At 41.2% G+C, this 27,953-nt stretch overlaps 1 protein-coding gene across 1 annotated transcript in view; it reads left to right on the top strand.

Moving 5' to 3' along the window:
- FBXL7 (F-box and leucine rich repeat protein 7) overlaps positions 1-27,953 on the top strand; it is a 369,381-nt gene that overhangs the window by 77,547 nt on the left and 263,881 nt on the right. Inside the window, exon 2 of the mRNA XM_032337733.1 lies at positions 15,918-16,007. Coding sequence (XP_032193624.1) covers positions 15,918-16,007 — 90 coding nt within the window. The remainder of the gene's footprint in view (positions 1-15,917; positions 16,008-27,953) is intronic.

Below are 27,953 nucleotides of genomic sequence, written 5' to 3'. Positions count from 1 at the left end.
TGGGTGTTTCCCTATGAAGCTATCTAAAAAAAAAAAAAAAAACTTCTAAGCAATGATGTCATATGGTAGCTGAGGTGTCTGGTACCTGGTGCTCTTCTTTATAAGCTTTAGGGAAGTTACAGTCTATGCCTTAGCTTCCTTCTGTGAACAAAAAGGAGAGAACCATGGGTCTTACCTCACGCGGTGGAATAAGATTGCAGAATGTGCTCGGGGCTGGGGGTGCTTGGAGAGTTGGGGAACATCTCAGTCCTAAGCTTCTCACCTGGCAGAGGCATGAAATGGAGGCTCAGAGACACTGTGAGGTCTGCTCGAGTACGATGTTGGGGTTAGAAGGACGTGCTCTCTCTCTTCTGCAAGAAGAAGGGCTATTGCCTCAACAGCATGCCACATTGCGCTGTCTGCTCGTGCGGAAGCCGGGGTGAGGTTTGCTTTGGAAATAACTAAGAAAAAACATTTTAAAGTAAGTTCTGGTGTTTTCAGATGGACCAATCATAGTAGAATTTAATTTTGTGGTATATGACGATCTCTGTGTATGTGTGTGTGTGTGTGTGTGTGTGTGCACGCAAAGAGAGAATTTGCTCTGTTTTGTTTCTGAATAGACAACAGGGGTGCCTGGGTGCTGGGTTGATGAAGCGCCTGTCTCTTGCTTTCAGCTCAGGCCATGATGTCAGAGTCATAAGATCGAGTGCCATGTTGGGTGCCACATTGGGTGTGGAGCCTGCTTGAGATTCTCTCTCTCTCTCTCTCTCCCACTCCCTCTGCCCTCCCACTCCCCCTCAAAGAAAATTTTTTTTAAAAATAATGAATAAATAAATAAATAAATAGACAAGTAATCATTCAGAATTAGTTTCTAATTCTTCCCTTCTGTATTTTTAAGTATGTGTTCCCCACATTAAGATGAAGATGAATTTCAACTTTCATATACACATTTTGATATATATTGTTATTTCTGAAGCACCTTGTATATGGTAAATTTATTCAGCGACATACAAGCAGATTCGATCATTATCTATTGTCTCCTGTCCCTTAGCCACAGCCTTCCTTGATTTGGGAGACACCGAGAAACCCGTCTCTAGGGCCAGTGACATCCCCACGGCTCCCCTAGTATCCTTTCTCATCCAATGGCAGGAGAGGGTGGGCGAGGTGTGAACGAAGCTGGTCGGGCCATCTGTCTGACTTCTCTCTCAGCACAGGAGGAGAAGGAAGAGAGACTGGGCTTCTGCCCTGGATGACAACGAAGTTCCATGAAGAGAGGACAGTGCTTGGCCTGCCTCGTAAATGCCCAGGCTTGCCACCAGCATGTTCTCAGGTGTATCATCTCCGTGACCTCCTTTCCCCTTTCCCTAGAGAATAGGGCCTTTCCTCTTAACATCCAGTGCTCTCTCTAATCCATCCCAGGGCTTTCACCCACTAAGCAGGATCAGAAGGGCAAGGCCTGCATGAACCATAATAAGAAATCTCCTTCCCAGGATGCCTGGTTGGCTCAGTCAGTTAAGTATCTGCCTTCAGCTCAGGTCATGATCCCAGGGTCCTGGGATCAAGTCCACAATGGAGCTCCCCGCTCAGCGGGGGGCCTGCTTCTCCTTCTGCCTGCTGCTCCCCCTGCTTGTGCTCACTCTCTCACTCTTGCTTTCTCGCTGTCAAATAAATAAAATCTTAAAAAAAAAAAAAGAAATCCCCTCCGCCACCCCGCCAGCAGTCTGGGTACAGAATACACCCTAATAGGGCCAGCTCCAAGGATTTTCTACCTTTGCAGTCACACAGAGCCCTGTGTTCCGAAGGGTTCTCTGCTTGCTTTAATGTTCTGCTGTTGCCCTCTTGAAATCCCTAATCATGTTTTAAGAAGGGTCACACATTATCATTTTGGTCTGGCACCCACCAATCATGTAGCCTGTTCTGTCTCTTAACAACCGTGATCAGCTGCTTGACTTGCATATGGTTACTTGTACAGACAAATTCAAGAATACATTGGGTGAGGACGTGGTAAACTCTGGTATTAATTCAAGAATAAGTGGAATTGCTAGATAAAAGGGCTTCAACCCTGTCAAGGCTTTGATGTGCATGTTGCCAGATACTTTAAAGTACTTGTATCTATTTATTCTTGTCTGGGTACCCTGGGTATTCCCATTAAAACAAACACTTTGCTTGGCTTCTATCCATGAGTGAAACTATGTTTCAAATTCTACCATACCATGTGTGGTTTTTTTCTGCAGAGTCACCTGTTTGTTGTCCTTTCCTGACTTGTATGGTAGTCTTTGTGCTTTTTGGGTGATTCCCTAAGCTCCTCAAACAATAAAGACAGTTGCCCCTATGATTTATTTTCCCCTAAAGTATAGTTTGGCTTCAATAATATATGTTACTGTTTGTTTATTTTTGATGTAGAGAAGTTCAAAATTTTTGTGTGGTTGAAGCTCTTGATAATTTTCTTTGCACTTTCTTCTGTTAGCTTTAGGCTGGTAGACTTCCACCTTCCACAAATTTGATAAACATTTACTTTTTTTTTTAAATTTTATATTTTGACGGTTATACTTTATTTTCGAATAGGATGTAGATGAGGATATGGATTTTTAAGAAACAGATACCTAGCTTTCCCAGTCATTAATTCTTCTTTTCTGCACTGATTGTGTGTGTGTGTGTGTGTGTGTGTGTGTGTGTGTTACATTTCTGCCTTCACCATTTACGTATGAATTTATCTCTGGGCTTCCATTCTGTCCCATTGATATTTCTGTCCTATCTGTAACCTAACTGGTATACTTTTCTATGGTAGTGATGGGCTAGGGCTAGGGCTTGTCACCCAGCATACTCCTTCTTGACCTTCAACTCATTTATTTTCTGATCTGTTCTCATTAATTTATTTTTCTCCTAACTCTTGTTCGATTTCCACTTGGCAATAAACTACTGTATGTGGTTTTTCTATGAACTTAAAGGGATATAAGTGACATTTCCTTTCAGCGATCAATATCCAGACTCATTGTCTGTCCCATATTAATCTATATGATTTTTTTAAAAAACTTTCTGTACTTGAAGATGGTTTGTATTTTTTTTAAAACTTACTAGTTTTGTAATTTAGATAAAACTAGTTTTGTAATTTAGATAAATCTAAAAGGCAAAGGCCATATTTACATAAGTATTCCTTAGTTCATTGAACAAATATTTATTGACTATCTCCAAGCACCTGGCAGTGTGGATAGCAGTGATCTCAGCAGACAGAGACCTTCTCTGGGGATCTTTGGGGTGAGATCTGAGCGGAGGGCAGTCAGCTGGCTGGTCAACACACAGTCTCATGGGCCATAGTAGAGAGTTGGGGCTTAAGCCACAACCTAATAGGAAACTGATAGGGAGTTTTAAACTGGGCTGGTGACATGATCCCATGGTACAAGCATCAGCATCTACATTGGTGACATCTTGAAAGGATGGGGAAGAAGGAGTAGTGAGGGCAGGAGGGAAAATGGGGCCAAAAGATTTAATGCTAGCTCTTTTTGATAAAAGATATATAAACCTTGAGGCAGGCAAGATTATTCTGCCTGTCCCAAATCATGCATCTGAAAACATTTCCCTAGATAGTATCACATTGAGAAAAAAATAACAACACAAATGCTTGAAATTCTTATGTTTCATTTAAATGAGTTAAGTAAATTGTATTCCCACAAAGTCTTTATGACCATACTCGTAGCATAAACATACCCCAGAATTCATATTTTGGTTCCACAAAATGTATTCATCAAATACAGTTTGCCTTTTAGGATGAGTGTAAGTCTTACAAAAAGGTGAACGAAGTCTTAGAATAGAGGAAGAGTTGAATGCATAGCGCGATTTAAACTTTAAACCCCTGCTCCTTATTCTTTGTTCTGACTACATGGGATGGTCAGAATGCCCCATCACTTTCATGGATGAAGCAATGACTTTGTGCTGGAAGAGTTTGGGAGAAGAATTCTAGGAAGTTTATGCTAGCAGCCACGCATCTGCACATCAGGAAAGAGAATGAAGAAAGGAGCAGCAGGTATCTGTTGGGGAGATCTATCTTGGACAAAAGGCAAAGCTATTATATTTTTAAAAGAAAGGCGGGAATAGCTTCTAAGTTGCTATATTCAAGAACTATTCCACTTTCAGGCAAGATTTATTTTGCTTAATGTATCTCATTTTATAAAAGCCAGACCTTTCCCTTCACTGGACCCTGCAAGCCTCAAGTTAGGTTATGACTGCAATTTATATGATAAAAGGGCTGTAAAAGCAAAATTTAGGGAGGGTGATTTTTTTTGTTAATGTATAAAGCTTTGAAAAATACAACGTAGATTATAGGTGGAGGCCAAATTAAGGTTTTTAAAAGAAAGACCTACCAAATCTTCTGTTCATTGCCCAGAGCAAATTAAACTATTTCCCTGGTCTGGAAACCTTATCAGATTTATCATGTGGCTATGTGTACTCCTGCTTATTTTGCTTGGTTGTGCTTATTTAAAAGATTACAATTCATCATTGTTAAAATTACTACTTTATACTTATTCAGCCTGCCATAGATAGAGTCAGTCCCTAAACTAAGAAAGTGCTGTTTTCACATGGAAAAAAGCATCTTACCTATAGGGTGATTTTTTTTTTTTCCTCCCTGGTTTGCAAGTTGCAGCTTTAAGCATAAAACTTCTGCAGTTCCAACGTTCACCACTAGGTGCAGCAGACAGACCTCTTTGTCCCTTACAGATCGATGTAACAGCCTTCCAGTACCTGGGCAGGTGTCAGGACTCTTTTAAATGGGTAATATCTTAGTGATGTCCTTACCTGATTTACTTCTGTCTTTGGTTTGCTGTGTGCATCTTTATGCCCAGGTGGGCTCTCCTTTTCAATACAATCTGGCTGCTAACAACTGCTAAGGTTATATCCAGAGAGGGAGAGAGAGCACCTTGGTCCCTACTGCTGAATGGCTTTGACCCAGTCAGTCACTGTGCAGCAAGGGCTGGTTCATGCCGATGGGCAGAGCTCCGTGTTGGAGCTACTCTCACCCAACCATGAGACAGGTCCACCAAGTCACGGGGATGGAGTGGGTTCAGGGGTGGGGTGACCATGCCGTTCAGTGTACATTTGAGCCTCTCCTTCCTTTGAGTCAGGACTTAGAAGGATTCTGGCTTTCCGTGAGATACTCTGTGGTTGCCATTCATGCTTTCTCAGAGATGCCTTCTGGCAAGGAGAAATACCTCCACTCCTATGAGATAGAATTGTCGTTCCCTACCATGGGCCTAAGCAAAACTTCTCCCAAGGCATGGGAAGTGGAGGAGGTGCCGGAGGAGGATAATTATTCTCTCAGGGAACCTGGCAGGTGGTATACTTGGGATTTTCCTGTGGGGACTAAGATCACTACATTGGACAGGCAAGGTCAGAGGTAACCCAGTCTACGAGAAGACACAGCAGTGAAATAATACAACTGTGATTTGGAGACATAAATGTAAGAATGTGTATATTTATATATTTGCATATATGTGTGTATATATATATTTTTTCCTTGTTTACACGCCACACACATACACATTTATATACAATTATATATAATTTCAATTCAGTAGAGGAAGGAGAAAGTGGGCCAACAACTCCATCATTCAATTTTTAACTAATTTTTAGGTCTTTTTGAATCTCAGGTGGTGGTTATAAGCAGATGTGCTGTGGAGTTGGTTACTTTTTGAATCTGGGGGACGTAGAGAATGTGGCAGTTAAAAACTGGAGTATGACCTTCTCCAGTTTCCCTTTCCCCCAGTCAAAGGTGTCAAGGTATTTGCTGAGAAGTCCTGAGTAGCTACTCAGAGCCTCCTGGCTAGTCAGGGAGCAAATGTAGATCTGAGCTGGGAACAGTTTCCTTATTTAAGTGCTTTCTCAACAGTATCGGGCACCTGTGTCTTCTGTGGTTATTATCTTCTTTACCAAGGCGGAATGTTTGAATCTTTTCTGATTCTCTTATACAGAATTAAAAAAAAAAAAGATTTTATTTATTTTTTTGAGAGACAGAGAGAGCACGTGCACATGCACCCATGGGCAGGGGTGGGGGGAAGCAGACTCCCTGCCAAGCAGGAAGCCTAACATGGGGCTCCATCTGAGGACCCTGAGATCATGACCTGATCAAGACAGACACTTAACTGAGTCACCTGGCGCCACCCCCACACAGAACTCTGATAATAGAATTTTGCCCAAGGTAGAATGGGGAACATAATAAGATCCTAAGATTGTTTTATATTAAATAAGATTAAGTTCTGAAATATATAGCTTTTTCCCCCTTTCATTATTGTTGATTTACTGCTTCTGTACGAAAGGAGGAGAATCAATGACTTTTAAGAATTTATTATTCAGAATTTCCACTAATTTACATTGATCATCAGTGATAATTAAGATAAATACCTATAAACATGCTTTGTATAAAAATTCTGAAATCAGAGTGGCCATAGGATATAAACATCCGTGACTTATTTTTGATGGGTTGAGCCACAGAAAGCCACAAAGACTCAAAGGATATTGCTTCCTGTCCCTTCCCTAGACTCTCTGTTAAAAGGCGGAGTTGGTGTTTACTCTTTCCCTGCCTTTAAGATCCTGCAGCAAAGTAGCTGCCAACAAGATGGCTTGATCACAGAATTGTGTCTAAGACGGGGTCTGGCACCTGGCATGTTGAATGAGCGAGTGAGTGAATGAGGGAATCAGAAGAGGCAGGTATGAATTTATTGGCACCAGAGGCTCTTGATGCCAGGAAATTAACACATAGCTGTGAAACCGTTTCCAGACCGTGTTGCAACAGCAATGAACTTCAAAAAGAACTCTCATCTTTCCTTGTGCATCACATTAAACGAGGCACGGTCTTCTCATGGTCTTTGGGCCACAGCAGCCCTTCTGAACGTTGGAGGAAAATCACTGGTACAAATTACAGGGATGTTGCCATTGGTATAAAAATGTCTTTTGTATGACTTAGAGTACAATGGAAATTCTTGCGCTGGTGTACGTACACTTTCACCTGTCCATGGTGTTATCTTCTCGTTACACGGCTTGGAAAGCCAGCTGTGAGGCACCATCTGTCAGCAGCAACAGCATCTGTCTCCGTGACATCTGTGTTAACTCTTGTGCAATTCCCTGAAGGCCCGTAGTTAGCTGTGAGGCTCCAAGGCAGGCTCTGCCTTGGTGTCTTTAGTGAAATACTGCCCGGCCTTTTCAACCTAAAACTACCTGTGATGGAGTGCTAAGTGCTTGCTTTTTCACAAGCTGGGAGACTCTTTTAGGACTTCGTGCATTCCATGAAGCATTCAGTCTTACGTGCTAATCTTTTCTACTCACATGCAGTAGGACTGGCCTAAGGGCTTGTATGATAGACTCGTGAGGGGGGGTGGATTTCTGCTTTCTGCTTAATTCTGCAGAAAAGGGTGTTGGAATAGCTACTGGGTTGGAAAGTGACCTCCTAGCCCTGCCCCCAACTCTTTCATATCCTTCCTGGAGCATCAGAATGTGACCTTAGTTGGAAATAGAGTCATTGCAGATGTCCTTGGTTAACATAAGGGCACACTGGAGTAGAGTGGGTCCTTAATCCTTTGAGCTGGTGTCTTTATGAGAAAGGGACGCAGAGACACGTGGAGTGAAGACAGCCACATGATGACCGAGGCAGAGGCGGGAGTTCTGTTGCCACAAACTGAGGAATGCCATGGGCTGCTGGCAACCACCAGAAGCTAGGAGAGAGGCATGGGAGAGATTCTCCCTCTCAGAGAATTGATTGAACTCTTGGATTTCGGACCTTTAGCTTCCAAGACTGTGAGACCGTACGTTTCTATTTGAAGCCATCTAGTTAGTGGTCATTTGTGAAGGCATGCCTAGAGAGCTAGCGCAGAGTACTGTATACTGTGTCATCACTGGGAGTCTGTATGAATTTTGCATGCTCAACACGGAGCCATTATGTAAAAACTCCCTTGGGTTAACATGGATTTGAGTGGTGTCTGTAAGGAAAGGATGATGCTTATTAGGAAACATTCCAGGGCCGGGTTTTTCTGTCAAAAATAAGTTTCCAGGGGTGCCTGGGTGGCTTAGTCGGTTAAGTGTCCGACTGTTGATCTCTGCTCCGGTTTTGAGCTCAGGGCTTTGAGTTCAAGCCCTGCTTTGGAGTCCATGCTGGGTTGGAGCCTACCTGAAAAGAAAAAGGAAAAGGAAAAGGAAGAAAGGGAAGAGACGGGAAGGGCGATGAGAATTTCCAGGTTATTCACTCAGTCAGGACCTCATGTGCCAACTCATGTAGCACATATGGACTGAGTGTCTACAATATGCCAAGCACAGTGCTTGCTTTGGGGGTCACAGCAGTGAACCAGCCGGGTACAGAGGCCTATTCTCATGGAGTTGAGCATCTAGTGGAGAAGACAGACAGGGTTGATTTCAATCAATCTACATATCTTTAATGTCATTATATGTAAAAAAAAAAAAAAGGCAGTCCCATTAAACAGCAATGAAACTTTGTGAATCGGATAGTATTTGGGGATGCCACTCACTGATCTGATTTAGAAACAGAATCGTACTGCATTTCTGTTCGATTCTATTCATGTGTCTGTGGTCTATCTCCCCAACCCAATATGCCCTGTCTTGCTTTTTCTAAAGCTAATCATATCATTTGCGTGCAGTCGGTTTCACATGTAGTTGTTGAATTAAACTGAGTGATTGGTTGGGGATATTGATTGGGAAGATGATTAATAAGAGCTAGCATTTATTAATATCTTTTATATATTTATGCAATTTGGGGGGAATTTTTATATGTAAGCAGTTGCCTTACATCATTTCCTTCTCTCGGCTGCTCTGCGAATGTCCACTCAGAAGTGCCCAATTTTCAGATGTAGTAACTGCTACTCAAAAATAAGGCGAGGCCTGAGGCTCTCCCATGGGTGGAGCCAAGATTCAGGTGTGAGTGGCCCGAGGGCAGGCTCCACGCCTCCAGCACCATACACCACGCTGTGGGCCCATTTGTGGCCATCTGCTACCTTCCGTGGATTTGTCAAAGTCATGCCCCTTTCTTTTTCTTTTTCTTTATCACAGTATCCAGGAGGCGTGCAGAAGAGATGGGTTTTAACTGAGATTTTTGTCTCAGTATGCTTTCTTCCCCCAAGAAGTTTTGCTGATCAACTTAAATTATTTCTATTTGATTCTTCTCTGTTTACCCTCTGGCTTCGACGCTAACGGTACTTAAATGATTAGCTATCCTTTGGGTTCATGTGGGGTTAAGCCCTGGGCTTGCATTTCACACATCATGGTTTTGCTTCTGTGATTTGGGAGTGGGACAGCCCTCTCCTCCCTGCCCACCCCCCCACATACTGTCTTACAGGAGGCAAAAGCTCTTGTCTTTCTTAGAGAGAACATGCACAACCCCCATGTGGGGAGAAGGAGGAAGCCCCCAAGTGTGCAGTCAGAGCCTTGCAACTTTCCAAGTGCAGACCTGGGGCCAGCAGGTGTGTGTCTGGATCCCAAAGCCCGATGTCTGCTCAGCTAGCATCCGTGCCCTGTGCTGGTTTTCTGTTCTAGATTCGCCGCTACCGGCAGCAGCGGCCATCCAGCCCTGTCTGGAGGTAACTCAACACTCCCACCATCCTTGCTCGACATTCCGTCCTGGGGGCTGTGGCCGGGCTGCCATTGGTTCTCCAGAAGCTGCTGACTCAGCGGTGGGCTTGTCCGGTTTTTCTCTCCTGGAAGAACTCTGTGTACTCTGTTCGCCTGCTGCAGCCACAGCACTCGGGATCTGATTTCGGCTGGAAACAACGTGCACCAGAAATCTGAGAGTTAAAAACCACAAGCAGTCAAAGCCAGCGTCCTGTCATTGCGGCCTTACCCACAACAGCCAAAAGAAGAGTCAACAACAGTCAGAAGTTCCTCAATAGAGAAATGAAGAAACAGAACATGGTGTATATACACGACGAAGTATTATTCGACTGTAAAGAAAGGAATGAGGTACTGATCCGAAGGGACCTTGAAAAAGTGAAATAAGCATCTGTATGGCTCAGTTGGTTAAGCATCTACCTTCAGCTCAGGTCATGATCTCCAGGTCCTGGGATCAAGCCCCGAATCCCGCTCTCTGCTCAGCGGGGAGCCTGCTGCTTCCTCTTCCTCTGTCCCTCCCCACTGCTTGTTCTCTCTCTCTCTCTCAAATAAGTAAATAAAATCCTAAAGAAAGAGAAAAAGTTAAATAAGCCAGACACAAAAAGACAACTATTGTCTTATTCCACTTAGGGGCTGTATCTAGACTAGGCGAATTCACAGGGACAGAAAGCAGACCAGAAGTTACCAGTGGCTGGAGGAGAAAGGGATGGTGAGTTATTGCTTAACGGACACAGGATTTCTGTGTCAGGTAATGAAAAATTTTGGAAATAGGAGTGATGGTTGCACAACATTCTGAATGTAAATAATCCCACTCCATTGTGCACTGAAAACCAGTCAAATGTTATGGCAAATTTATGTTATATGTATTTTAAATATAATTAAAAAGCACTACCACTCTGAATCAGGTCTTGGGTTTGGGTGGGGATCGTATCTCTCAGCAATAAGGCAAATGCTGAAACATGTCGTTGGCTTTTCTTAGGCTGAATATGAACCTGTAAGAATGGCAGCTGCTTAGTGGAAGGGACCAGCGCACGGTCGCCTGGGCACGAAGCAGGTGCTCACTTAGCTATCCTATTTTCCAGCACTGCCCCGGACTTCCAGTGCATTACAGATGTGTGTATCCTGCTCAGTGGCCCTGAGATCACTTGCTAAGCACTTTGAGAAACTGGCAGAAGGACACCACCAGTTAGGGCATTAAATGGCTTGAAATAAAAAGAGCATCAGGGCTGAGGGTTCCCCTTCTGTTTCCTTTCCTTTTTTTCCTCTCAACCTTTTCATCTCCTGTTCAGTCTTCTCTAGGGGAGACGCAGACACAAAAGGCACCATCTACTGATTTTTGCTCACAATAAAAGAAAGCAGAGTGTTTAGGATTTGATCCCTCATTTCCCTCTCCTTCAGGGTCTCTGACTCTGGAGAATTCCTTTGCTAAATCCCCCTCTCCCCTTTAGCCTGAAAGAGCTAATAGGCTTTCACAGTATCAGTTTCTTTTCAAAACCCAGTGTGCACCTGGTTTGGGGATTAAGCCAGATCATGCTTTGAGATAACTAATATTATTCTTTATGTAGAGACACTTGAACTATGGATCAAAGAAGGTAAGAAATTATCTCAAGATAACAATCAGGAAGATAAGAGTGAACTCAACACACAAATATGACCCACCACTCCCGTGATCTAATTCTAAGATATTGAAAAAAATTCTCTTTCATTTAATTAAACCAGGCTGTCATGGTGTGCCAACAGCGGCTTGAAAACAAGGTACGGCAAGGAACCGGAAATGTAACGGGCTGAGGCCCCCACGCCGGCCTACGTGCTTGTTTGTGGATTTCATATCAGAAGTCTGTGGCTGAAACCCACAGGAATGAATTCAATGCATATAATCTGGAAGTTATATAAGGGATCAATTTTGCAAGTAATTTCTTGGACTCTTAAGAATGTTGAAGATCGTAGGACCCATTGGTTCCTTTTCTTGTCATGTATTGATCAGTCTTTCTATTTCACCCTTTACCTTCCTCACATTATCAATAAATCACAATGGAATGTCTGGATGTCTTGTTTTAAATACCTGCATTTACAAAATCAGCCTGGGCACTGGGAAGGAGAAGAGAGAAGAAACTTAGTTTTGCAGGTTTAAAATGAAGAGAGAAGGGGTGACTGGGTGGCTCAGTGGGTTAAGCCTCTGCCTTCAGCTCAGGTCATGATCCCAGGGTCCTGGGATAGAGCCCTGCATCGGGCTCTCTGCTCAGCCGGGAGCCTGCTTCCTCCTCTCTGTCTGCCTGCCTCTCTGCCTACTTGTGATCTCTCTCTGTCAAATAAATAAATCTTAAAAAAAAATAAAATTAAGAGACAAGGGGCGACTGGATGACTCAGTTGGTTAAACTCTTGGCTATGGCTTGGGCATGACTGCCTGGCCGTGAGATGGAGCCACACGTGGTGCTCCACGTTGGCTCATGGTTCGTGGTGACTTTGTAGAACACAACTACCATGAGTAACGAGAGTGGATGGTATTTCTCTATTACCTTGCTTTCCTTAATTAGTTAATCTGTTAAATACTCAGTGTTGTGCTATCAAAAGCGCATGTTCTCAAAGGGACAGAAATTGGTTCTTAAATTGGGGGGGGTGTTGAGAACTCCTTTTTATGTAAAAACCAGAGATCTACACAGAGCTTGTAATAGTTATACAGTATATTGGCTAAATTACAATTTCTCTTGGACGATAATTACGAAAAAAGTCCAGAAATTTTCCTTGGTGGGGGGAAGGCAGTAATGAAAAAGTGATTGCAGAACATAGCCACAGGGCACATGGACTATTCACCACAGTTAAAGTATTTACTAAACTACATGGCACAGCATATACAGCTGTTATTATAAATATCATTGATTTTATATATATATATATATATATATATATATATATATATATATATATATATATTTTATCTTCTTCCCTTTCTTCATGGACCAGCATTTCTTTAATTGGAGTTTGTGGTCCCCTGAGGGGGTCTGCATTCTGTTTTCAGACCTGTCTGAGTATTTCCTCTGGAATTTGTTTTACTTTGTGCTTTCGTTTTGATGACAATCATAAAAACAATAAATCATTGTATACTGGTTCCCCTTTCTTCGTGAGTCCTGCCACAAGATTTCATTGTCCACGTTTACATCTGCCTTTTAAGGCAAGAATTCTACTTTGATGCTTATGGGCCAAGAAGGAATAAAAGAGGAGCAGACTTAAAGATCGTGAGTGAAACATTCAGACTGAGGGAAGGCCCAGTGGTGTGTCATTGTGTTCGGGGAGGAAGGAGTCCTGAGATTGAATGCAGGAAAATGGTGGGCAAGCCAAGCCCTCACTGTGGAGGGGGGGGTAGTATGGGTATGCCCAAACCAAGAGAATATTGGCTTTAACAGCAAGTTCTATATTTACATTTTGTAAGGCAATTTAATCTCTCTGCAAAATAACATCATCTGCCACATTAAATTAACGCTGTTAATTTGAATTTTATGGACTTTCTTGTTTTTGTGTTTAATTCGTTACTTTGTTTTGGTCTTATTGTTGAATCAGAGTTAAAGCATATGGAGTTTATTTTTAGATTTCCATTTGTGCATCACTAAATAACGGTATACTAAAAATAATTTAAGTCTTCATTAGTGCTGAACAGCAGTGCTTTTTGCCATATTAAAGGGAGTATTGGCATTACTTGGGTTTGAGGAGGACTGTGATGGACTCAGAGAATCATAGACTATTTGAGCCACTGGGAATCGCTCAGTCCAACCTTCTCTCCTGCCACCTGTGGAGACTGAGCCTCCTGGAGAAGAAGGGAGTGTCCAAGGTCAAAAAAAAAGGGAGTAGCAGACTGAGGTTAGAGACCACACTGACATACTTCTAACTACACACCTGGACTAATATGTCCACCCTGTCCGAAGGTGAACCATGGCAGGTGAATGGCAACCACGGCCAGGCCACAGAATGGGCTAGCACAGACCAATGAAGAGTTGCTGCGTCATCTTGGCTAACTCTCAGGGAGGAGGATGTGCAATGGGAAGGGACAACAGGAATAACAGACTTGTCTCAGAGCCAGAAGTCACTGTGAGCCATGGACAGTGGTAAAGGGAGAAAATGCCCTTTGAGGTTCCTGCTCAGGTGGTATCACCCATGACCTTGGTGTGTTCCGTTACTCCCAACATTGCCAAACAAATCCCAGAAGCTCTTTAAGCGAAGCTCATCTGTGCTTTTCAGCTCTGTGTTTTGAGGTAGGCTCACTCCCAAACTGGGGTGTGTGCCACTACACAGGAAACACTACCGGGAATGTGTTTCTCAGCCACACGTAAGAGTCCCGATCATACCGTGTGAAGCAAAAAGAACTCATTTGTGATAGAATTGGAAGGTCATTATATTAGTTTTCTCTTGTCGCATGACAAGGACCACAAACTTAACAGTAGCTTACTGCAAGATACATTTATTTTTTATTTTTTTAAAAGATTTTATTTATTTATTTATTTGATAGAGATCACAGGTAGGCAGAGAGGCAGGCAGAGGAAGCAGGCTCCCTGCCGAGCAGAGAGCACGATGCGGGGCTCGACCTAGAACCCTCGGATCGTGACCTGAGCTGAAGGCAGAGGCTTTAACTCACTGAGCCACCCAGGTGCCCCAACAAGATACATTTATTATCTTGCAGTTTTGGGGGTCAGAATTCTGGGCCTGGATCAGCTGGGAGTTTTTTTCTGGTCTCACAGACTTGTTGTGATCAAGAAACTCGGCTGTCAGCTAAAGTGCTCTCCTCTGAGACTTGGGTGAGCCCTCTTCCATGCTCACCGGGCTGTTGGCCGCATTCATTTCCTCACAGCAGCAGAACTCAAAGTGGCTTGCTTCTTCAGATCCAGTCACCAGGGTCTCTTCTCTAGACTCTTGGAGAGAGCTCACCTAATTAGGCGAGGCCCATCCAGGGTAACCTCCCTTTTGATGAAAGTCAACTCATTGGGAAATTAATTGCTTCTGCCAAACCCCTTCACCTTTGCCATATTCTGTTGCTTAGAGGCAAGTTACAGGTTCTGCCTACTCTTGAGGGAAGAGATTATCAAAGACATGGGCATCAGTTTAGACTATTGAAGTGGCTAAAAAAAAAAAAAAAAAAACCACAGACTAGTGGCATATGACAACAGAAATCTAATTCTTATGCTTCTGGAGGCTGAAAATTCCAAGAGCAAGGTGTGTGGGGAGAGCCTGCTTCTTGGCCTATGGATGGCTATATTTTTCGTATGTGTTTACATGATGGAAGGGACCAGGGAGCTCTCAGGGGCCTCTTCTGTTCGGGCACTAATCCCATTCGTGAAGTCTCCATCCTTATGCTTTAACCCCCTCCCAGAGGTTCCACCTCCTAAAACCATCCCCCTGGTGGTTAGGTTTTAAGATGAATTGAGGGGTTGGGGTGGGGGACATTGAATCTGTGGCAGGTACCAGGGGAGTGATCTTACAACTCTGCTCACGGCAGTCACTGACCCTTCCCTCACTCGGTAGTGAGTATGGTTCATATTTACCATCTTCTGTATGACACTTTGAGAATATTTAGTGACGTTCGTGTCTCTCTTCATATTAAATGGAGGAAGAGTAGAAACTCGGCTGTCAGCTAAAGTGCGATTATTTATACCAGGGTTTTTCAACCTTGGCATGATTGATGTTTTGTGCTGGAGAATTCTTTCTTGTGGGAGTTGTTCTGTGTGTTGTAAGATGTTTGGCAGAATCGCTGACCTCTCCCTACTAGGTGCCAGTAGCATTCCTTCCCCAGTTGTGACAACTGAAAATGGCACCAGACTTTGCCAAATGTCCCCTTGAGGGAAGAACATCCTGCTTGATAACTACTGCATTAGATATGTAAGCATTTTTTGTTTGTTTTTTTAAAGAAGAACCTATTAAAACAGGGAATTTGGTTTTTAAGGTGATACAACTGTTTGGAGCCAGCAGGTTCTTAATATTTGGATAATGCCTCATTCTTAGATGTGCTTTTGTCCTCTACTGGGAAATGGATAGTCTATAGTTGCAAATAAAAAATTAATACTGTAGATGAGTTTCCCACATGTCTTTTCTTATTCACACATATGCCAAAATGAGATTACGCTATCACATGTTTTATAATTAGTTGAGCTATACTGTATGTAATAGGGCTTTGGTTCCACTCATATGGGTCAGATATTTGATGCAAGAGGCAAGAAGCCTAATAAACTCCCTTCCTGGTATTATGGCTCCTTTCTTGGAAGCAAGCGATATGGCTCGGTATGGGACAGAGTGGATGGCATGGTCCATTTCTGAAGTTACAAAACTCAAAAGCTGCTCATTCCTGTTTTCTCTAGGCAAAGGCAGCTCAAGCATCTCATCCGACGTGAGTTCAAGTACAGATCACACGCCGACCCAAGCCCAGAAGAATGTGGCTACCAGTGAAGGTAGGCATCTGGTCTTCATTATCTCTCTCCCTGTGTTCACAGTGCAGACTATTTTTGGAAGACAAATAAAATGTGAGTCTCAGTTCTGTTCTACTGAGTGAGAGCATATGAGATTCTTAAAAATGAGAAGGCAAAGGGTTTCCCGAGTTGCTTTTTTGTTGCTCTGTTGTTGCAGACTGATGAAGGAGTTTCGATAGGAGTCAAGTGTCTCAATTCTAAGGCAAATGCTGTTATTTTGTGAAAAGATAATAGGCTGATGTCTGGGGAGCCTTCATGATGTTATCTGTCTTGTTTCTCAGTGTGGAAAACACTGTGATTATAAAATTCCCATGTTGTAGTTGAAAGTTCCTGCAAGAACTTTCAAAATAGGCCCACTTGGAATTCAAGATATGGACAATGGGAGGGTCACAATCATGTGATTTGTAGAACTTGAATTAACCATTATGTGGGGATGGGGGAAGAGGTTTGTTTGATTATTTAAAGAATACGTGGAAAGTCCTGCCTATCAAGGCAAAGACCAGCTCTGTTGATAGTCTTGATACAGATTTTCACTCTATGTTGTAATCCATGTTGGAATTAATTGCTCTGCATGGTGCAGAAGCATTTGTGGTATTACTTGTTTGCATGCGGGGATCACTGTTTCTGTGGTAGTTATTTACTGGAAAGCTGGCTCAATGATGGAATTAGTTGTTTTTATTTTAATGTTAAACACAATTAAGTGAGTTCTTTTCTGAAGAAGAGTTCCTTCTAAATTAATGGTTGAATGCAGGTCCGGTGTAAGACATCGATGCTGCTTATAATAGAAGACCCAAGGTGAGGTGATCATGTGTAGAGCCCACTTTCTTCAAATGTGCAGGGTGTGTGGAGGTTCATGTCTATACTCTGTCTTGAGGCTTACTTTATGCTGCTTGCAGTATTAAGAAGAGTAACCCCATGACCTTGGTCTCAGTGTTTGGTTGTTCTTGATCTGTGTGACCGTGTGTGTGTGAATGATGGGGGTTGATCCCTTGTGTGGATGGCTTCTCTTTGGGTATTCTTTGACTTGATGTGTTTCAAACAGAGTGATGTATGAAGAGCTTTTATAATGGGATTATATTCCTTGATGTTTAATGCCTTAGGATTATTTCACCAGCATTTGAAGGCAGACAGATCAGGTTGTTCTCCTCAGGGCTGCAAACCACCCAGTAGAAATCCAGTTTGAATTTTCTGCCTGTTAATTCAATCAGAGCACTAGGTCATTCTTGAAATGTAGTTACGGTAACGTGCAAGTCAGGTAAATTGACTCTAGACATTTGTTTTGAGGCCTCCATTTTTAGGAGCCTGAGTAGAAATCAATTCAACATAACATATTGACTTACAGTTCTCTCTTATCAGAAATTTTTGTTTTGTAAGATAATCACTTCTTTCTACCATGATTTTAGTCACTCTTGTTATAGTCATAGTTTGGCTACTTGGAGTGGCTGTGAAAATCAGAAGTTAAAAGTTTGTGAGATAATATCTCTGTGTTTGCCTCTCCAGGTTTAAATGTTCATATTATTGTTTTCTCTTTTTCAAAAACAGAGATTATGAAACTGTATGGGCTCTGTTGCAAGGGTTGGGGGAGGGGACTGTGGGACTTCATGCATGAAAAATGTCTTCTTTTTATGCTTCAAGAAAAAAAAAAACCCTCTATAGGGATTTCAAATTTTCATCTTATGCTGCTTTTTCCTTAGGAAAATTCTTTTGATGTGAGACTCAGCCAATGTTTTATACATTTTTGTCACAATGCATTTCCTACCATTCTGAGGGTAAACTCAGGAGAGAAAAATGAGAAAATATGATGTTTATGTGAAACAGAAATTTTAGCAACTGGGCTAAATTAATAGAAGTTATTTCTTCCAGCTCTTAAATGGAAAAACCCCATCTCTATGGAAGATGCTATCCATTTTGTGTGTGTGTGTGTATCTGCAAAATTAAGGTTTTTTTTTTTTTACTGTTTTATGTATGAATCCATTTTTCTACTGTTTTTTAATCAATAGAAGTAAAAAAATATTTTCAAATAAATTAGGTGTGGGTGCTATTTCCATAAAACTGTATTTCAGGGATGTCTTCTGCAGAGTAATCTTGCTCTCAGGCTGGGTTTTCAAGATGGAACACCAGCCAGCATTCGTTTTCTCAATGCACAGGTGACAGAGTCCTGGTCTGCCTCTCAGGATTGTGGTGTCCCATTCTCGGACCTCCACAAAGTGGGTTTATCCAATGGTATACAAATTTGCTCCTACCAGAAAGCACCTACTAGCCATTGTGTGCCAAGAAACAGAAACCGACACGACTTTCTGTGGAACCAATTGAAAAATGGTTCTCTGGTTTTCTTCCCACTGTTTCTAGAACCATGTTTAACCTTGGTTGTTAAGAAAGTGTTGGGCGAGTGGTATAACCGGTTTTGCAGAAGTGGTTTCCCTACCATTGCTTTCTTCACTTCTTTGATCGTCTTAAGAGGACTTTTCACCTCTGAAATTAACAATATCCTCTTTAAGAAACAGGCAGGATTCTCACGTTAAAGGTCTGAGTGGTACTGATTTCTAAAAATGAGATTTGTCATGAAGGACAATATTTGGTTTTCCTGCAGCCTTTGCAAATCATGGCCATACCTGTAATAGCTGAGTTGGAAGCCTTGGGGAGCAGAGTTGGATTTCTCTCTGGTGGGCTGGATGGGGAAAGTATTATATCAATTCCCGGCCTGGGTGGGAGGTATGTACACGCATGTACCTTGTGCCTTGGTGTCCAGCCTCCACACGATAGCCAATGGTAGAGTCGTTGTGTCTTGCCACGAAGCACTAAGGAACCTGTGCTGTGCAGGTGAGGCGGGGGGTGGGGGGCGCCTGACCTGAGGACATGGGAGCTGAGGGGAGGGAAGGGCACCCACATACCATGCACCAACCTGGGGCTGGTGGTGGGAATGGGAATTAACTGTGACAGACACCAGAGATCTGACTGGAGAGATGACCGTGTTCTAAAGTTGGATCGTGGTGGAAGTTTCACAACACAGAACATTTGCTGAAAGTCATGGAACTAGACCCATGAAATGGTTGTCAGAAGCTGCTGCTTCTACCTGGCCTTCAGACTTGCATGTAAATCAGTACAAACTACTCTTGGAAAGTGCTGCCTCCCACCTCTGGGGAGAAGTCTTGAACAATGGTGAGAAGACCCCTTAGGAGTGTGGGTCTTGGCCATACAGAGAGCAGGGCTGCTGGCTGAAAGCTTCTCTCGAGATGCTCCAGCCTCTGGGCCAGCACTGCTCTGAAAACATCATAAGGAATCTCTGGGCCAGCAGTGTTCACAGCCCCGCAAGTGGTGTCTGGTCAGAGTGGACTTCTCCTAGTACATACTCTCCTGGAAAGTTCTGGAAGACATAACAGAGGATAGACAAGTTTCTCAAAACTTTTTTTTTTTTTTTTTTTAAATACAGCTTTTCCTGGAGAGTCTCTAACCACAGCTTGGATTTTAAGTTTTTAGCAACCAAGCCTGATTGTTGGTTAAAGCCTTGTTCACATCTATTCATTCTAGTAAATGTAAGGACTCATGTCCTTGCCATCTTCCTGATGTTCCCACTCATCCACTTTGGGTCATCAGGCTGTTCCACTAGGCATGGAGGGCACAGACGATGGTACAATTCATTTTTAATCCAACAGAGAATTGTTTTTTTTTTTTTCACCTAAATGGTAGTGTTGCATTCCGAAGTCTCATGCAAAATCTTTGTGCATCTTAATTTTGTGAGTCTAAACCCACACCCCTTTTAAGGAATTGGCAGCCTGCAGAGATTTCTCCTTGATAAATGTTATAGGTTTTCTTTAAACCCCATTATATTTCTTGTGACAGTTTAAGTTCCTGATTTCCTGACACTGTAGGGGGTTTGGGTTCAAGTGCAGAAAGCTGGAAACATTCCATTTTCCCCAACAAAATCTGCATTCCAGCATCATAAGCCACAGCTTAATTCTTTCCAGTTGTGTTGCTATTCTTTCTGTTACACTTTTTTTCAGTCTTTCTCATCCATGGGGTGTTCTCCCTTGTACTAGGAGGAATAGCCTTTGACATCCAGCTATGAAAGTCACGTCCAGCCCGTGGTTAGAATAGAGCACACGGCAGCCAGCCTGAAAGGACTGAAACAGAATCAGTTGGATTGTGTTGGATCATGAAGAAGCTTCCTGGAAATAGTAAGCTCAGCTGGGGCTTCTTTCTCAGAACAGGGTTATGAGGTTGTGGCTTTAATGGTGGCATCTCGACAACTCTGACTTCTCTTGAGCTGGGGGAAGGTGACACCATTAGTTCAGAGGCCAGTGTAATTGGCTGAGGAACAGTCAGCTTCATCTAGCTGCTCCTTAAACCTCTTCAAGTTCAGATATTGAACTCACTGACAACACAATTTATAGGTGAGATGGCTTATAAATGTTGTTATCAAGCCAGCCAAATATGGCATCATAGGATTTTTTTGGAGCTACAAAGGCCCTGGCAATTTTCTGATCTAATACACTCGTTTTACAAAGAAATCCCTGAGGCACAGAGAAATAAAGAGATTTGCTCAATATTACACACCTAATAAATTGTCGAGCAGGAGTTTGACCCTGTGTTGTTTCGGTGAGAGATGGTCAAATCAGGAAGAAGCATGACCTTTAAAAAAACTATTTCCTTCTAAATGTGAAACTCTTTAATTCTGCTTGGTCCACCTGCGAGCTGCTTATTTTGAGCTGGTTGACGGGAGGAGGCAGGCCGTCCAGAAGAGTTTGAGGAAGACTTGAGTTCAAATAGAGCAGTACTTCCAATGGGAGGAGAAGGTCTATTTCAAGTGGAAAAAGGATCTCAACCCACTTAGATAGGTTGGCTTCTCACTTGGAGATGGAAATACTACCTTTAAGTTGGCTCATGATTATAAAATAGCCTTTCAGTAAATTCACTGAATATTGTTTTGTGAAACTGCTTATTTAATGAACTCCCTGAGGGAAATTAATTTTACAAAATGATTCATTTGAGCCATGAATGAATTGAGTTGGTAAAAAAAAAAAAAAAGAGTCCTTTCCGTGGTACCGACAATCACTGCTTTATTTTCACAGTCATGGGTTAATGTGTTTTCTGTGCCCCAATTAGACCAATTCTCAATGCAGTTATTTTGAAAACACCCAGGAACTGGGCTTTGCTTTCTTCTCTTTGTCCTCCATATATTATCTTTTTTCTCCTTCTTGAGTGTACTTCTCGAACAACATTGACATGGGTCACTCAGGAAGAGAAAGATGATGCTTTTAATTCAAGGTAGATTTCATTTCCCTACACAAAAGCCTTTTTGACCATCCAACGAATTCAACACACATTTTGGGGGATACATGTTATTTCATGCTACTCCTGGTCTTTCATGAGAATCACTGCGGTCAGCTGTTTTCATCGTCACATTGCTCTCGAGAAGGAGGTAAACATATTTTCATTTGGTGGGTGACAGTAAGGAAACCGGGAAAGCATCAGTGTGACCCAAAGTCGGAAAATTAGTAACAGGCAAAGATGGTTATAAGCACTGACTTCTGAGTAAGGTTTTTTTCTTAATGTTTGTTTTGAAGTTGTCCTATGCAACTATTAAGAATTTCATGCTAATCATTTTTATACGTTTATATCAAATTACATTTTGAAAGTTCTTATGAGAAGTACCTTTTCAAAATGCCAACCCATAATTGTATCTCAGTTGTCAGTATTATACATGGAAAGCTGGTCTATGCATAGTTTAGAAATTTACTTTAAATTCTTATTGAAGGCAAACTTCAATATTCCAAGCTAACTTTTACTGAACTGTTGAAGGGTTAATTTGTAGGTTATCATAATTGTGTCCTTGACATGCTATATCAGACAGACTTAGGATTTGAACTTGATATTTAAATTAATCATGATATAGGATCTATAGTGCATGTAATATAAAAGTACTCACTAGTTACATTGCTCCTTTTTACTTTAAAACTGAGCCAAGCAGTTATTCTTTAATTGGAAATGTACACAGGTGGAAGATATCAATCTTAGAGCATGTGCCTTGCAAGGCTGGAATTATGCCTTGAAGCAGACTATTACAGTCAAATGGAACTCAATCCATGACACAAGAGAAAACAGAGTAGAAGCATATAATAAAGGAAGAGGAACAAAAAGTACAGAAGTGGGGAAAGTAAATGACACAGGAAAAGGACCTTTAAAAATCGTGATAAGATGACATCTATTCAAACTGGAAGGGTGGTTTTGGGGGACCTTATGGGAGGGAGAGATTCCAAAGTCAGAAAATTACTTTTAGGAGGTTTTACTCTGTTTATGAAGTAGGTAATGATTGATTATTATAAAGATTTGTTTTGCCTTTAAAAATTAAATTTCAGGGCATGTGGGTGGCTCAGTGGGTTAAAGCCTATGCTTTTGGCTCAGGTCATGATCTCAGGGCCCTGGGATGGAGCCCCACATCAGGTTCTCTGCTCAGCAGGGAGCCTGCTTCCCCCTCTCTCTCTGCCTGCCTCTCTGCCCACTTGTGATCTCTCTCTATCAAAAAAAAAAATAAAAATACTTAAAAAAATAAAAGTAAAAAAATTAAATTTCAAACTTAATCTATTTCTGAAAATTTCAGGATTATTTAGGAAAACCTTACAAGGCTTTAGCTGTTGAAGCTTAGTGTGTTCTGGTAATTAAATTAACAAGTCCGTGCTTCATGGCCAAGTTTCTAACTACTGCCTAATTGTAAGTTAGGTGACGTTTGAAACCTGCACTAATTACAGTGGGTGATTTGAACATATTATAGATTCAATGTGCCCAATTTAATAAAGAAGTCAAATTTGCATTTGAGGATTAGTTTAAGCAGTGGAAAACTCATCAGCTTGGTATCCACAAAATTGTTATATAAGCCTAAAAATGTGTAATGAAACCCTAAATACCATCTCGGACTCAAGAACTAAGTTTAATTTCTTAAAGGAATCATCTTCCAAAATGGGTCATCCAGAATGGCAAAAATGTCATTTAATAGTCTCAGAAGAAAATTAGGTTTCTGTATGTGAGAGTGTGTGTGTGTGTGTGTGTGTGTGTGTGTTTAAGGACATCTTAAAGTAATACTTAATTGAGACCTCCGGTGTCTGTCAGTGTCTTTATGGAGAGTTAGGAGAGAAAATGTAAGATCTTTAGCATTCTAATCCCGTGTGTAAAACTATTCCGTGTTTCTCTCATCTCTAGTCTGTCATTTGCAAAAAAAACACTCAATAAATAATTGATAGGTTTCAGCCTTAGACACCTAAATACAACTAAGTGTATTTGCAGGGAAGGCTTGGATCATTTCTAGGATATCTTACCAGTAATCTCAATAATTTAATTCAATGGAGGTTTAAATCCATTTGTTTAGGCATTTACGGAGAGACTACAAAATGTATGTCAGTCCCAGACTGGCAGCACAGAGAATGACCCCTCAGATGTGTTTTTTCCTCCTTGAAGATTTTTCGAAACTACTTTTGGGTTTAATTTAATGGATTCAGGTGGGGCATCTACCCTGCAGCTCCTGAGTCCCTGTCATTCTCTGTTGCCTTAAACAAGCGTCTTTCACAATATTGCCATTAGCTCTTTGGCCCCTCATGGAACTTGGTATTATGGCGAGACCCACTGCTGTCAGAACCTTAGCAAGTTCTGGGGGGAATGAACACTGAATCAGTTCAACAGTAATGCAGGGCCGTATAAGATTGTGTCTTGAGTGGTCTGAAGAGGGGCTGCAGTTGGAGAGGAAGGGAGAGGGGCATGGTTTGAAGCAATTGGGAAAAGGTGTCAGGGCACCCTGGGACTTAGCTTGTCCCGTGTGGACAGAAGGTGGAAGGGTGGAGAGGAAGGTACAGCGTGGTGTGTAAGGCTGTGGGGAGCTTGGAAAAATCTGTCTGGGTTCACGTAGGGGAAAATGGAGGCGTCTAAAGAGACCCCTTCTAGACGATATTGAATACATTCCCAAAGTGCTTTGAAAATCTAGTGTTTCACTAAAATATTTAGTTTGAGAGTGGCTGCACAGTTTTTGTACTATGTCAGTGACAAATAGGCCATCGCTCTATGACATTTTATACCCACCACCTTTCTTTGGGTTATTTGGAGGGTTTTACGCTAAAAGGCTGACTTTTGAGCTCATCGAAGGCACAAAGGGCATATGGAAGGGGTTGGGGACCAACATTTTAGAGAGAATAACCTGATACTGGAAATATTTGCCCTTTACAGTCATGGACACAGTCTGACCTTAAAAATCAGGTTAACACGTCTGTTTACTTCCTCTTTGACTAGGAAATAACTTCCTGAGGATAAACTAACTTCCTCAGGAAGTCCCAGGCTTCCCAAGGCTGTTAAGCTGATTAACAAATAATGAGAGAAAAGCACTTTAGCTGTAAGTGTGTTCCTTTCTATTCCATATACTTGAAAATATAGAAAATTCCCATTAGGGAGAGAATAATCTACAAGTAATTTAGGTATGATTTGTGATCATTAAGACGTGATTAAGGAATTTTATAAAGAGTACGGCTGTGGGAAGCAGATAGTAATACAGTTTATCACTGTGAACGTAACTGGGAAATTTCTGTTGTTTGTCACTGCTGCTGCCTTCCAAGGTGGGGTGGGCTACCTGCCACCCTGAAGGATGGTTGTTCTTCCAAATAACTGTGTGTTTCGAACATGTGAGTTTTCTGATGTGGGCTTCAGAAAACCAGATTTCTCTGCACAGGGGAGAGATTCTGAGCTGCACAGGAAGGAGACACTGTAGATAGCCAGGAGATTGAATGGGAAGAAGAGATGGTGGAACTGGGGAGATGTCCTTTTTTTTTTTTTTTTTTAACCCTGAGATTGAGACCTATGCTGAGATCAAGTGTAGGACACTCAACTGACTGAGATACTTGGATACCTCTGGGGAGATATTCTAACAACTTGGGTGGTAGTGGCTCCTAGAGTTACACATTCCTGCGTCCCTAAAAATCCTTAGTCCTTAGTAAACTCACAAAGTGCTTGGAAGGAGTGGGTTTCCTATAGAAATCAGGGAAGGGCTGAATTTGAGACTGTCCACTTGCATTCCTTGTAGTCACTTGACTTAGGCAGATGCAACAGAAGTCAGTTGATAAAGAATCCGTCAATTAACACTCCCTTACTATTACAATTTACACAAATTTAAGCATTCTATTATGTTTCTATTCTGTTGTATATAATGATATTCCGTTATATGATATTCTAACGTAAAATTATGCAATTTGTATTAACTTTTCTCTTTTAAGTCTGAAATTGAACTTACATTGTTCCAATTATTAATCATTATTATTCTCTTCTTGAGGCTTGATTTTTCACAACTTATTCTATGGAAAACCTTTAAGCATCTTCTTTGTCCTTCCGGCACTATCCGTCAGAATATAAAAACACCCTTGCTTTCTGGCCACAAAAGAATGTGGCTGGTCCACTTATTTGCTTCATTTTCTTTTGTTGCTGCCCAAGATACACAATCAGTCATGCCCACTGGAGATTTTTTTTAATAAGTCGGGAAACATTTTCAAGATGTAAATCTGGGAGTGAAGCAAAAGACTCCTGCTGCTCTGGGCTCACTTTTAATAAAGTTGGATCTGGAGAAAAAAAATATTTTTAAGGTACCAATCCACATTGATTTTATCAATTTATAATATTACATTTTCTAAATTCTTGCACTGTACTTATGGTCTCACAATATGAAATTTCATTTGCCACTAAGACGTTCTACTATTCAGCAAGCAAAGATATAACTTAAGTTGGGCCCTCTCCCTCAGATCTTCAAATATATGCAGACATGCCTGATCTTAGCAGGGATGAGTAAAGGTTACAGCTTGATCAAGATACCCACTGCCTGAGTTCTGTGCATGCTTTCAGCTGATACGTCCATAGTGTCATTCCTGCGGTTGCTTGACTCCTTTGAGGAAGGAACTTTGTTTTATCCCCCTTTGATGTCAAGTGGGCTATCACAGTGATGGCCGTACAATAAACATTTGGAACACGTTTTTTTAAGTGAATGAATGGGCTCAGATTCTAAGAAGGAAGAGCCCCCTTGATACTAATTTTTCCAACTATAGTCATAAAGACTACTACCTCAACAGTTGTGCAAATCCAAGGTAACATATGAGAGATACAGTTACTTTTTAGAAAAAAGAAACATACTGTTCCTTAGGAAAACTTGAAGCACATCATGGGAATGTTAGCCATCCATTTGCTTTTAGTTGCCTTTTGTGTTAAGGGGAAAAAAAAAAACAAATTCTTTAACAGAAGAGACATGTCAGAAGGAGGAAGATATTTGGAACAGAAGATATTTATGGTTTTTGTGTTTTCATTTGTTTCAACACTTTTAAACAAAAATAAGGTTTGTTTTCTATTGAATTTGAGCTCTAAAGATAACCAGTTTTTAATCAGAAAAGAATTTAACATTTTTAGATTACCAAATGAGATAAATTCAGAAATACAGAATTCTAGAGCATTTCAGCATCTGTACCTCAATTTTAAGGGCAGAGGAAAAATATTCTTTTCCCCTAACCAATTCAAATTTATTAAACCTCTTTTTAATCTTTTTAAATCTTAATACATTGAATTATTTCAATTCTTTACTTACTGATATGTCAATGTATCAGATTAGAGCCTGCGGTTTTTTAACGTATAAAACTGGAGAAGTAAGTTTCATTTTATTGGCATAAAATATGGCTGAATTGGTCAGTTAATAAATGTGTTTAGATTTTTGGGGGGTTGGGTGGGTGGTTCCTGATCTGTTAGGAAGAAATGTTAGGAAACCTAAAGGAGAAAATAATACTGTTCTTTCCCTTTTTTAAAACTATTTTCCTAGAGCCAACCTTGGCCTCTGATTATCTTTTGTGAGCTATATTCTATTTCATAGAAAGTGGGAAACTCTAAAGTTCATGTTTTGTTTAACTGGGTTGGAACCGGTCAGTGCAGAGATTAGGCAATCATTTCATGCAATCTCAGAGATTTACAAAGAGGTAAATTCTGGTAATGGATGCATTTGGAAAATGAAGTAGGAGGTTGAACTCTGCATTTAATAGGAATGGGGTGGGGGGAAGCCATGTAACAAAAATTTTGTGACCTTTTTTTTTACTCCCCGTTGATGGGTAATACGAGTCACTTAGCCTTAATTTTCTTCTCTATAAACCAGGAATAATAATATTCTCTACTTCATGTGTTGGTTATGAGGAGTAAATTTAAAAATTATATGCAGTGTGAGTCCCTGTGCATATTATCTGGTTTAATTTCATTGGCTTACTCACAGCCACTTAATGGGAGTTCCATATCCTTCCTTGTTCAGGGACAGGAGGCTGTTGTATGGAAAAATCACTCTTAAATGAATTCAACATAATTCCAGTGGAAATCCCAATAAGATTTTAATTTTGCAACTTGACCAAACTCTACTTTTTTTATATGGAAGAACAAATCCAGCATCTATAAGTACCTACCACGTGTGGACATTGAATTCAATTCAGTTACATATGTAGGACATTGTGTATGTTGAATCACTTATGTGTGTTGAAATCATTTGTCGAGCATTGAATACATGTACATCTGAGGATATCCAGGAAAATTTTGGCAAGGAGTAATGAGAGTAACATTTCCTTAGTGTCATGAAAATATATTATACATTTACAAGTGCTGAAGAAATGTGGTATGGTAGAGCTTGGTGCAGTGGAACAGAGAGTTTGTGGTGGACTTAGTCGTATATGGGAATTTAGGGTATAATAAAGATGGCATCATGAATGGATAAGGGAGATAAGTCTTAGGAGATAATACATCCTAACAGGAAAACCAGCTTCTTTATTTTAAAGAAAAGGAACATAGACAACCTAATGTGTTTCTGATACCAAAATAAATTCTGAATGGATGAAGGATTTAAATGTTCAAATTAAAAATAGATGAATTTATGATCTCAAGGTAGAAGAA

The sequence above is a fragment of the Mustela erminea genome, chromosome 3 (genome assembly GCF_009829155.1).
Source record: "Mustela erminea isolate mMusErm1 chromosome 3, mMusErm1.Pri, whole genome shotgun sequence".
Taxonomy (NCBI): domain Eukaryota; kingdom Metazoa; phylum Chordata; class Mammalia; order Carnivora; family Mustelidae; genus Mustela; species Mustela erminea.
This window is presented reverse-complemented; position numbering and strand designations above follow the sequence as displayed.